Below are 12,913 nucleotides of genomic sequence, written 5' to 3' on the forward strand. Positions count from 1 at the left end.
CGCAGTTTTCTCAAAGCACGTCGTTCTGCTTATAGATTCCCCCCAAAAATGATAGGTCTCGAATCAATTTAGCCAAGAATGAAATCAGTGTGATGGCTCCCTACATTGCCATCCGTGGCTGCAGCGCCACCTTGTTGGGTTAAATGGGACCGTACAGCAGTGGCAATAGGAGAAGAAATCACAGAGATAAACATATCTGATTGGTCACCACATGAGTGTCACACAACCTTCGTTTAATGGGGGAGGGGGTCACTTTTTGCATTTGAAAACCCCTTGAATCGCAGATGCTGGTTAACTCGTCATAGAGAGATGTTGATTAATATTGGCATGCTTATGTCATTCTATGTGTGTGTGTTTGTGTGTGTGTGTGTGTTGTGTGTGTGTGTGTGTGTGTGTGTGTGTGTGTGTTGTGTGTGTGTGTGTGTGTGTGTGTTGTGGGTGGTGTAAACCCTCTCTGTATGCAGTGCTGTGTGTGTGTGCCCTTCCACTCTGTATGCGCTACTTTTCTCTGAACACCACACAGAGGGCTATGACGAGAGAAAGGGACATCTTTCTCTTTTAACATTTCTCTCACTCTTTCTTCACACACACACACACACACACACACACAACACACAACCACACACACACACCACACCACACACACACACACACACACACACACACACACCACACACACACACAACATACTGTACATACCCACACACCCACACACACAAACATACACACACCACAAACACACAAAAACTACACCAACACACAAAACATACAACACACTCCAAATACACAAAACATACAACACACACAAACATACACACACACAAATTACACACACCACACCAATCTCCTGCCTGACACATGACAATCATCTCTCATGCCTTTCAATTGACTGGAGTTTGAAATGATATGATTGAACATACAGTAGAACACTAGAGTAGATCCAGGCTCAGGTACCGACGCCTCAGTACACTCCTCAGTTACACTCCTCAGTACACTCCTCAGTACACTCCTCAGTACACGCCTCAGTACACTCCTCAGTACACTCCTCATACACTCCTCCAGTACACGCCTCAAGTACACGCCCTCAGTACACTCCCTCAGTACACGCCTCGAGTACACGCCTACTACACTCCTTCAGTACACGCCTCAGCTACACTCCTCAAGTACCACGCCTCAGTACACCGCTCAGTACACGCCTTCAGTATACTCCTCAGTACACGCCTCAGTACACTTCCTCAGTAACACTCCTCAGTACACCTCCTCAGTACACTCCTCAGTACACTCATCTCAGCATCAGTCAGCTCCAACCGACCTTATCTGTCGATCTACTTGAGATCACACTATCTAACACACTTCACATTACATTCCACTTCACTCGACTCACTGCAATGAACTCATCAATGACATACGTCACGACAACGAGTACTAACCTAATCTCTGTAAACACGCACAAAATAACTCCTGCCAGCAACGAGGAATTTAATCATCTGAAAGAAAGATTTAGAATTCGGCCACCAGGGAGGCAGCTGGAAGCGGGGTTTTGAAAACACAATGCAGTACCGTAACACTTACCATTAGATACATTGTTTTCCATTAATATGTTGAAGGCAAGCAGTAGGCAGAATAAATTGTTTTGCGTTACCTGCTGTGGACTTGCGCGTCTACAAGAACGGACCCCAATACACCATATGGCCAGAGTGGCAAGGATTTGATTCCTGCTCTTTGAACTCGTGCATGAATGTCTATTTCTTGCACATATAATTCCACGTCGTCTACAGGGTTTAAACAACAAAACAACTCAAAAAGGTTTCAACCGTTTAAGCATTAAGTCCGAAGTGCTTAAGGCCTACTGTTTTGAGCGGGGCTTATAACTAAATCCTTAAAAAGACTGGCATATGACTATATTCAGCTATTACTGTGCTTCCTAGAACATTAGTTAACACGTCGATAGCACAGTGATCTATCCATATACAGCGCCACTTCCGCTCCGACGGCCGCGCATGAGTGCTGGTCGATTTCGTACCAGCCCGAAACCTACATTAATCTAGGCCCACAAATTAATTGCCGTATTGTTTAAAGAGCCTTCAACAAATAGTCTGATAATTTACGCCATAACATCGGAATGTGCCTCACTAACAACCATAAGCTTGAAGATTATACTACCTCTGGAAGAACGTTTGTCGTCTACCAGCTGGCCCTACATCGATCTAATCAATTGACTGCCCAAAATCAAGCGCATCAACACCGTCGTTGGAAAACGGTAGCCATGAAGAATGTAGCTGGAATATATTCAAAATAACAAGGCCTTTTGCAACCAGGCGGATGCATGAGACAATTATCGCCAGGCTGATGTCTCATCTAGACAACAATAGACACTTAAATTCACCCCCCACAGCTGATCTACAATTGCAACCAATTATTGCGTCACCTAACATTACTGCGCCCTAAAATACGATGTCCAGTGTTACATAATGTTAGTCCTGCTTGCAACCAAATCTTCAAGATACGACTATATATATACAAAAGTATGTGGACACCCCTTCAAATTAGTGGATTCAGCGTTATTTCAGCCGACACCTCGTTTGCTTGACCGCTGTAATAAAAAGGAGCACTCACAGCCAAATGCAATCTCCAATAAGACAACACACCTCGCAGTAGGATGCGCCAATTACGAAGAGCCTCCATTGACTTTCAAACGTGTGCACCTCATAGATGCCACCTTTTCCAACCAAGTCAGTTCACAGTCCAAATTTCCTTGCCCCGCCCAAAGCTGCACGCTCTGGTTCAACTGTAAGTGCTGTTCTGAGTGAAGCCTGGAAACGTCTAGGAGGCAACAACGGCTCAGCGGCGCAAGTGGTTAGACACACACGCTCACAGAAACTGGACTTGCGAGCTTGAAACACGATACCATCGTCCTGTCACGTCGTTTGCAACACTCACTACCCAATTCCAACAACTGCCTTTGCGAACGAATGTCAGCACAAGAAACTGTTCGTCGGCACTTCATGAGAATGGAGTTCCATGGCACCGAGCCAGCCGCACCACACAAAGCCTAATTAATCACCATGTCGCATGCCAAGTGCTATGGCTGGAGTGTTTGTAAAAGCTAGGCTGCCATTGACTGTGGAGCAGTTGGAAAACACATCTCTGGCATGATGAATCCCGCTTCACTATCTGGCAGTCCGACAGACAAATGCTGGTTTGACGAGAATGCCAAAGAGAAACACTACCTGGCCCGAATGCATGAGTGCCAACTTGTAAAAGTTTTGGTGGAGGAGGAATAATGGTACTGGGACTTCAATTTTACAATGGTTTTGGGCTAGCCCCTTAGTTCCAGTGAAGGAATATTTAACTTACAGCATTACAATCCATTCTAGATGCATTTCTATACTTCACAACTTTGGCGACAACAGGTTTGACAGGAGCCCTTTCCTGTTTCAGACAAGACACATTGATCCCACGTGCACAAGAAGCGATGGTACATTAAACTTGACTGCCTCGCACAGAGCCCTAAGTCCTCAACCCCATCGACACACCTTTCAGATAGAATTTGAAACCCGACTGCGAGCCAGCACTAATCGCCCAAACATACAGTGCCCACCTCACTAATGCTTCTTGTGGCCTGAATGGAAGAAAGTCCCGCGCAGAACAAATCATTCCAACATTCTAGTGGAAAAAAGCCTGACCCAGAAGATGGAGGCTGTTATATAAGCACGCAAAGGCGCGAGACCAACGTCCATATTAATGGCCCATAGATTTTGGAATGATATGTTCGAGCAGTGTTGTCCACGTACTTTGTCCTGTGTAACAGTGTAGTGTAGGTCGCCCCTCTGGTTTATGCAATGCGAATAAACTTTTCGGAGCAGACTAAGCATTTATCTGTTTACCAGCATTCCGTACAATAATATAAATCAAGCACTTCCTCGTTTACCACGGCAAATCTACTGTGTGCAAATTTCACCCAAACACTTTATGTATGAATGGAAACACAATTTCGGTGTATCTAATTTATTTGTTTCTATTTATCGTTATCTAATAGTGTCTGTTATGATCATTTCTTATCAAGATCAGAACAAGGGTAAAATTATCCCTGAAAACTGTCCACTATTTTAAAATGGTCAATAAATCAGGCGAATGAGTTATTTGTGCCAGAACGGCCAGAATTCAAACCAACAAACTAACACTGTAGGCCTCTATGTGCCCTGAAGGCTGTGTTTCCTAACCTCTAGACCACCCCCAGGCCACAATTGAACTGAATCTTGACCTTAGCATACACTTGGCCACTTGTATGCTCGTAGCCTAGTGGAACCAATATCTAACTTGTGTTATTCAGCTATATAAAACAATGGTGGCCTGAATGTGTACTGGCCTGCATTTCAGACACAATTTTTGTATCATATTGAATGTTGCAGTAATAGGACCTTGCCTGTAGTGGTTTGCAGGAAGCAAGAGACAATTATTTTGATTAGCAAGCCCTGATCCCAATGACTCTACTTGCCCATGCATGGAGAGAAAGAGAACTGCTCATTTTCAGGGACTCTCAACGACTCATTGAATTTCCCGATGCAGGGGGAAAGTTCTCTGCGACAAAAAGAATGATCAAGTTAAGATCCGACATCTATAAACACACACGCACGCACGCACGCCACGACAACGCACGCACGCACGCACGCACGCACGCACGCACGCACGACCACACACAACACACACACACACACACACACACACACACACACACACACACACACGTATGTCTCTCTCAAAGACACATACACACAGCTGGCCTATATGATTGGTATTCACAGCCAGGTCTGCTGCGTGACTGTGCTTGACTACAGAAAGCCATTAAAAGGGTGTTAGGCTGAACGTGCTCAACACGCAGAAGCTCCTCCAGTGGTCCTGCTTTCCACACACATGCATTCACGTATACACATACACACACACACACACACACACACACACACCACACACACACACACACACCACACACACACACACACACACACACACACACACACACACACACACACACACACACACACACACCACACAACAACACACCACACACACAGACACAACAGTACAGCGGGTACACCAGAGTCCTTCTATTTGATGCACCTCGTCCTGCTCTCCTCCCCGTTGTCTAAAGGGCAGGCAGGGCTCTGCAGCTCTGCAAACTGCTCCTCTAATCAGAGTGGTCTTTCTTTTTGCAGTGCCTGTTCTCCTGCTCTATCCCACTGTGCTTTACTCTATGCCTTCTCATATTCTCTCCTTCTGTGCGCCATCAAAGAGTCTCATTCACAGTACCTTCTGTCCCTGCTGGATCCCAACACGTAGCATGTTCCCTCTTTATCTTAGCTAAAGTACCTACRATTTTTGACATTTGGCATTCCCTTTCCCTCTCTGTTGCCCACCTATGGATTCATTGCGATGCTTCCTCTTTCCTGTCCTCTTCTTTTAGGCCACTCAAACCGCACTCATCTCCGAGGCTGAACCTGAACCAGAAGCAGTGGAACMGACAGTCTCAGGTGAAAGTGYGYGCCCTGTGTTAGTGGGACATATGGCTGAGCTCCGTGGCTCCTCCGTGCTCCCGTAGGCCGGTGTCTGTGTGATGGATGAGGCCAGCTGGTCTCATCCACAGTGGCGAGGCCTCTCTGTCTCGCTCATCCGTTCCTGGCGTTAGCGTCAGGAAACACAGGGTCAAACTGTGGAGGGAGGGCCTCACTGAAGAGCTCCGCCAGGGGACACAGCAAATGACTGGAGGTCACGCACATCTCAGCCACTGCGTCCGGACAGCCGGTGTGTGTCCGGTGTCTGAGTCATCACTCATTACCGTTTACCGGTATTTTTACACACTCTTGTTAGTATATACAGTCTGGTGAAGAGTAATGCTTCGCATCTTTACAGCACACAGTGCTTATCGTATAGGGGTGGATGGGGTCGGACAGTTAATCGCATCCAACAGCCAATCCAAATGCCCCGCACTATGAGGTGTCTGGCCACTCTAGGTGTTGATTGGACAGTGCAGACACAGTGTCAGACTGACACAGTGAAGATGCGGAGACAGCCGCCTTCTGCCCCGGTGTGTGAACACCACAGAGATAGATAGTCTGTGAGAGCACGGGCAGCGCCATTGAGGCCATCTCCATTTTGAAGTATTCCATTTTCTTCTTCTACTACTACTATGAGTTGGTATACAAACTGAAAGAGTGCACACTGCCTAGTGTTTACTCACAACTATAATTCATTGGCTGGTCCCTCCTGATGACCCTGATGGAATCATGTAATCATCCCTTAACCCATAGAATGCCCCACCAAGTTGACTACTTTAAAATGGTGGRAGCCCTCAACGTCCATGCCAAAACAGGTTTTATCCATCTAGAGTCCTCTATCTGACTATATGATGTATACCTTATTGCATTACAGATCACACAAACTACCGAACCTTTCAAACAGCTCGGGCTAGAGCAACAGTTAGCTCACCCTGCAGCCTTTTGGATTGTCTTTGGAAATATGGCATCAGGARAATCCCCAAATCCTTGATCTGTGTGTCCTTAAGGAGAGCGATACRATTGATCAGTTGAAGCTAACTACGAGAGCACTCTGACAGATGGAGCGATGAGACAGAGGGCTCACACTCTCACGTTCAGACACACTCATGGGTTTTTTTCAAAGAAAAGGCAGGCGGGTTGAAAGGAGTGCCAGTGCAATAGAAATACAATGAGTCGTTCTATCTCTATGGCCAGTGCATTGTCTCTAGTGATGCAGCATAACAGATAGCCTTACCCCGTTTCTTTTGTCTGCTCCCGATCCTCTCACATAATGCTGCTTTCCCTCTGTTATTTATTCCTTTACCCCCCTTGTCTGTTTGTTCTTCTGAGCTGAACTATCTTAAGATTAGCTTACTCAACTGTAAAAGGAGCTATCGAGCTCCTGTGTTCTCTCTCTTTCTTCCGCCCTCTCGTTCCCTCCCTCCCTCCCTCTATATTAGAGGTCATTAAAGTGATTGCTGTTATTACGCTGATTGGGTGAGATGATACCGACACACAGCAATTAGGCGTCTGTCGTGTTTGGTGCTGGTTATGTGTGTGTGTGTGTGTGTGTGTGTGTGTGTGTGTGTGTGTGTGTGTGTGTGTGTGTGTGTGTGTGTGTGTGTGTGTGTGTGTGTGTGTGTGTGTGTGTGTGTGTGTGTGTGTGTGTGGGTTTGAGTGTAAATGCTTCTGTGCATGTGTTTGATGAGCTGCGTCGGGGGCGGGAGGGAATTCAGTGCCAAACTCAGGGTTGAGGAGGCTGAAGTGGCACCTACTCTCTGACGAGGTGACATTTTAATCGGTCCTCTGATCAAGTGCTGGGCCCCAATGCCCTATAAAGCACCCCTACAAGAGCCTGCAATTAGAGAGCCTAACTACTCACACCTATCAGGTGGATTTAAGCTCAGGGAGTTGAGATAAACAGCTGGAAGAGAAAAAGCTATTCAATTAGTGAAACRGCGAGAGGATTCGATTAACCAACATTTAGAGATATTGCTGGCCAGCCCATTGTTTATAGATGAGGGGAGCCAAAGGCTGGGGAATTGGTCTACAGGTATTCAAGGACCACTGACAATCCTGCCAGTGAACTGCTGGTTGTCTTACGGCATTATCGTTGTTTGTCCTCTAAATTATATCGGAGTATGTCGTTTCACTGCATTAAGAGGCAAAGAGAAATGACAGGGAATGATTGTGAGTTGATAGAGAAATGACAGGAAGGGATTGTGAGTTGATAGAGAAATGACAGGAAGGGATTGTGAGTGATAGAGAAATGACAGGAAAGATTTGTGATTGATAGAGAAATGACAGGAAGGGATTGTGAGTTGATAGAGAAATGACAGGAAAGGAGTGTTGAGTTGATAGAGAAATGACAGGAAGGGATTGTGAGTTGATAGAGAAATGACAGGAAGGGATTGTGAGTGATAAGAGAAAATGACAGGAAGGATGTGGAGTTGATAGAGAAATGAAGGAAAGGAGTGTGAGTTGATAAGAAATGACAGGAAGGGATTGTGAGTTGATAGAAAATGACAGGAAGTGATTGTGAGTTGATAGAGAAATGACAGGAATGTTGTGAGTGTTGGAGAACGGGAACTTCTTATGCATTTTAAGCCTGCGTTTACACAGGCAGCCCAATTCTGATATTTTGCCCAATCATTGGCAAAACAGCTGATCTGATTTTTCAAAAGGCCAATTACTGGAAAAAATCATCAGAATTGAGCTGTCTGTGTAAACGCAGTCATTGATACACACACATACATACATACATACACACACACATATACACATTGTAGAACACAGAAGAGGAGTATGTGGGCTGTTTGTTTTGTGTACAGTGTGTATGAAGTGGTGTATAGAACTCTATATTGGCCCGGCTAGTACTAGTAAGAGGGTCGGAAGTGTTGAGTTGCAAAGTGACAGAGAGAAAATGATGCTGAAGCAAAATGGTGCCCCCTATTGGCAATCTGTAACAGTGCAAGAACTAATGGAGCGGAGCCTTTAATTGACTTTTACAGACTCATAGAATGACTCTATCGCGTGGATTTGTTTGTATCTCTGATGTTCTCTTGCACAGTGAAGACTCCTCAGTGTAGTTTTGGCAGTGAATTGGTTGCATGTCCCCCTGTACAGCTAGATGCTGTATAAGGCATTCATCCCTCCTTTAAACTCTTTGTTTTTGTCAGTTGGAATATCCCATGACAATACCTCTATACTCACACAGACTTCAAACTCTCTACTATAGTAGCATCCTCACAACGTTCCACCACCCAGCCCTGTGATGACCATTGTGTAGCTACAGCTGTAGGTTCCTGGGCTGCCGACATAGGCACTTGTCACCTCCATTTTCTCTCTCTCTCTCTCCTCTCCCTCTGGTTTTCTTTCCACATCCTCCTCTTCCTCTTCTTCCTCTACCTTTCATCTTTAATATGCTCCTTTCTTCTCTTCCGCTCAGTTGTAATCTTCCTCCCCTCCACCTTCCCCAAATCCTTTACCTCAACCCTCTCCTCCACTCACATGTCTGGGAGCATGCTTCCCCCTTCCTCCCCCCTCTGTCTCTCGCTCTCTGTCACTAATATGCCGTCTCACTAACCCTAGTGTTCCCTCCCTCCCTCTCACCTCGAGAGAGATTGAGAGAGGGAGCGAGACAGAGAGGAAGAGAGAGAGGGAGAGAGAGAGGGGGGGAGAGAGAGAGGGGGGGGGAGAGAGAAGCAGAGAGGGAGCGAGTGAAGGAGAAAACGAGAAAATAAGATGGAGTTGGAGAGGCGGTTGGCTCTCTCTTTTCTCCTCTGTTTCTGCTCATGTTTTATGGATGCTTTGTATCTCCCAGGCAACCGTATGTATCCTGTTGTTGATTTTAATCAAAGCTCCGAGCTGCTGAATAATAAAAAAAGGGGGAAATTAAAAAGTCTTCAGAAGCTTCAGAAGGGATGGAGTAATTACCCATTACACCAGACCAGCTTAATCACACTCTACACCGAGAGAGAGCTCCCAGCAGGCCTGACTAATCGCACCATGACGAATTCCACTAGCTCACACACACGCATGCATCCACAAACACAAACACAAACACAGACACACACACACACCAGAGGAGGCTGGTGGGAGGAGCTTTGGGAGGATGGATTATTGTAATGGCTGGAATGGAATAAATGGAATGGTATCAAACACATGGAAATTACAATGAGCCTGTCCTCCTATAGCTCCTCCCACCCGCCTCCTCTGACACACACACACACACACACACACACACACACACACACACACCACACACACAAACACAGCATCCCGGCATACTGTTTAGCCAGAGAGGAAGGAGGAAGGTGCAGTGACAGACACCTGCATGCAGGGCTATTTTTAAATGTGCACAGGAGCCGTTTGGTGCACGTGTCGAGCCACTCCTTTGCTGGTGACATCCCGAAACCCAGAGAACCAGACTATTTCTGTAACTGTTGTGTGGAGGAGCTTAAAGGCCATGTGCATTTACAATACCACATAGGGGCTCTGAAGTGGACCCTTTTTAACTGATGTAAACACTGAGTCGGAGAGAGGGAGGTAAATAGAAAAGAGGGAGCGCTCTCCCCGTCTCTCTCCGACTTAAGGCTCCCAGTCAGTCCCAGGGAATTGTCTGTAAAAGACCTCACATGGTGGGGATGCCTGTGTTGGCTGGCCTTCAATAATAATTATAGAGTGCTGTCAGGGATAAGACGTCCACCCACTGTGTGCCTCTTCTGTTTCCTGACAAARCTACTGAGGGACAGATACCAGGGTAGGGCAGGGGTGGTACATAGGAACACCTGCTGTATGGATTTCCATTTCTATGTGTGGATTCGCAAGTCAGTCTTTTTAATGGTTGTCAATGTGAATAACGTGTGTTGTTTCATGTGTGTGGGGCTTTGCATATGAGTGTGTTTCACGTTCTCAGAGGAGAGAGCTGGCGTGGGCCCTATCCCTGTGTTGAGGGGGCCGACAGGAAGTGATGTCGCTGTATAGGATCATCCTCATTCCCTGGCTCTAATCCGTCTCACTGTCAGAAGCAGGGCCAAAGATGCAAAGCTGTTATATATACACACACACACCACACACACACACCACACACACACACACACACACACCACACACACACACCACACACACACACTCACACACACTCACACTCACACTCACACTCACACTCACACTCACAACAGTAAAAGATAGAAAGCTCTCTGCATGGGTGACAGTGCATTGCATGAGGCTGTAGGAAACATCTGACAGCTCCTATTGGATCACAGACAACACCTGTCTGCACTGTTTCCAGCGCCAATATGTCTCAATCCCCATTTATACCTACAGCTAGCATGCGTCCTTCTTCCTGATCTTGCCCGTTTACACTTAAGATCCGACCAAAAATCAGTTCACAGTTTGTCTTTTAATCGTGTACACCTGTCTTAAAATGTGAGCACAATCAGAATGAGGACACGATCAGGACAAAGGAGGCATGTTAGAACCAGGTATAAACGTGGCTTCAGACTCTGTTGATGGGGAGCTCAGTCACACTGTCTGTTTGTTATGCTGCACATCTAACCACAGGGCTCCTGTTTCTCTTAGGCCTGTCAATCAAAGGCTGATAATTATGCATGTGCAAAATGGAGGATACGCTATCTAGATTCCATGATGCTATCTGTTGAAAAGACGGCGGTGACTTGACGGTGACTTTCTGAAGGGAACACCTGGGTCTCAAACTATATCATTAACGCCTTTCTCTCTTCGCTGTTTGATTCAGAGCAACTCTTGTAATCCGCCGTTGCTGCATTTTCCCTCCAGTTCGAGCTATGACATTGATATCACTTACTTACACTCTGATATCTAACGCTTCTCTTTTTTGTGTCTCTCTTTCTTTTTCCACTCCCTCTTTCATACCCGCTGATGAATTGAGTCGTGTCAAAATCAACGTCAGTCTCCCAGAGGCATTCTATCAATGAGGAGTTATTTTCATAATCTCCCAGTTTCTATGTATGAATGAGTGTGTTTGTGAGTGTGTGGATGTATGTTTGTACGGAATGTGTTGGGTTTGTCCGACTCGCGAGTGTCTAAGACCACTTTCAGCTATTCTGTCACAGCCATTTCTCAGTTGCTAGGACTGCATTGTGTAAGACACCCCTACACACACACACACACGCACGCACCACCGCACGCACGCACGCACGCACGCACGCACACACACACACACACACACACACACACACACACACACACACACACACACACACACACACACACACACACACACACACACACACACAAACACACACACACACACACACCCCTCCACTCCCTGGCATCATGTGGTTTTAGATGTATTACCGCAAAGAAGGGACAGTGTCGGCTGCATTGACGTCTAATGGCGCAAACTAAGAACACATGAGGTCATATGATTACAAATTAAGTTATTTTACCAACCATCATTTTCCCTGTCTCCTCCTCCTCTCATTTTCTCTCTCTCTCGCTCTCTCTCTCCCCTTGGCGCCTCTCTCTCTCTCTCTCTGCCTGCCTGGAGTTGAGAGATAAAGCAGCTACATCTTAATCTGTGGCTGGCACAAACCTACAAAGCAGGCAATTAAGTTCACATTTCCTCCTCTTTCTCCCTGCTTTACTTTTGTTCTTTCTCTCCTTTTCTCTTTTTCTCAGTCCCTCTTGCTGTCACTCGTGTTAACGTCAGTGTGTGTCATGTGCGTGTCTCTACAGAGCAGCGCGAGCGTTTGGAGAGTACCTGTCCCACACACACCCTGAGAACCGAAACGGATCAGGTCAGATCTCTCCCTCCCTGCCACCTCTTCTTCTCCCTCCATCTTTCTGTTCGTTTGCCTCTTTTACTTGTTCCTCTTTTCTTTGTTAATAGCGTATTTCATCCTCCTTCCGTATGCCGTTGACATATATGTATATGTGAACCACTGATGGCGAATGGATGATAATGTTCCGCTATTCTCTCTCGTCTTCTGCTGTCTGTTTCTATTTCTCTCTCTCCTTTTTCTTTAACCTGCAGCCCATCTCCTGTCTGACACGTTTGTGGGCCCAGACTCTGTCTCCCCTGGAGGTGTCCGTCACCACCACAACAACAAACCATCCATACCCCCACAGGGGCTCTCCGGCCTCCCTGAGTCCAGCCTGGTGAAGCATCCGCTGGACCACCTCCAGCCCCCGCCCGCCTCCATCACCACCACCAAGACCCGCCTGTCTCTGGAGCGCAGCTTCTCGGCCGAGGAGGACCAGCAGAAGTGTGTGGAGTGCGCCCTGCAGCCCGCCCGCGTCTACACCATCACTGGAGAGCACGGTATGCTGGGTAGCAACCGCGGCAGCAAGGAGAGCCTGGAGCTGGAGCTGCTGAAGGGGGCGTCGCCCTAGTCCAG

The 12,913-nt window shown here is 46.7% G+C and overlaps 1 protein-coding gene across 1 annotated transcript in view; it reads left to right on the forward strand.

Annotated features, from left to right (window-relative positions):
* LOC111964507 (NMDA receptor synaptonuclear signaling and neuronal migration factor-like) overlaps window positions 1-12,913 on the forward strand; it is a 46,284-nt gene that overhangs the window by 8,386 nt on the left and 24,985 nt on the right. The window contains exon 2 of the mRNA XM_070443766.1: window positions 12,252-12,313. Within this exon, the coding sequence (XP_070299867.1) occupies window positions 12,252-12,313 (62 nt within the window). The remainder of the gene's footprint in view (window positions 1-12,251; window positions 12,314-12,913) is intronic.

The sequence above is a fragment of the Salvelinus sp. IW2-2015 genome, linkage group LG5 (genome assembly GCF_002910315.2).
Source record: "Salvelinus sp. IW2-2015 linkage group LG5, ASM291031v2, whole genome shotgun sequence".
Taxonomy (NCBI): Eukaryota; Metazoa; Chordata; class Actinopteri; order Salmoniformes; family Salmonidae; genus Salvelinus; species Salvelinus sp. IW2-2015.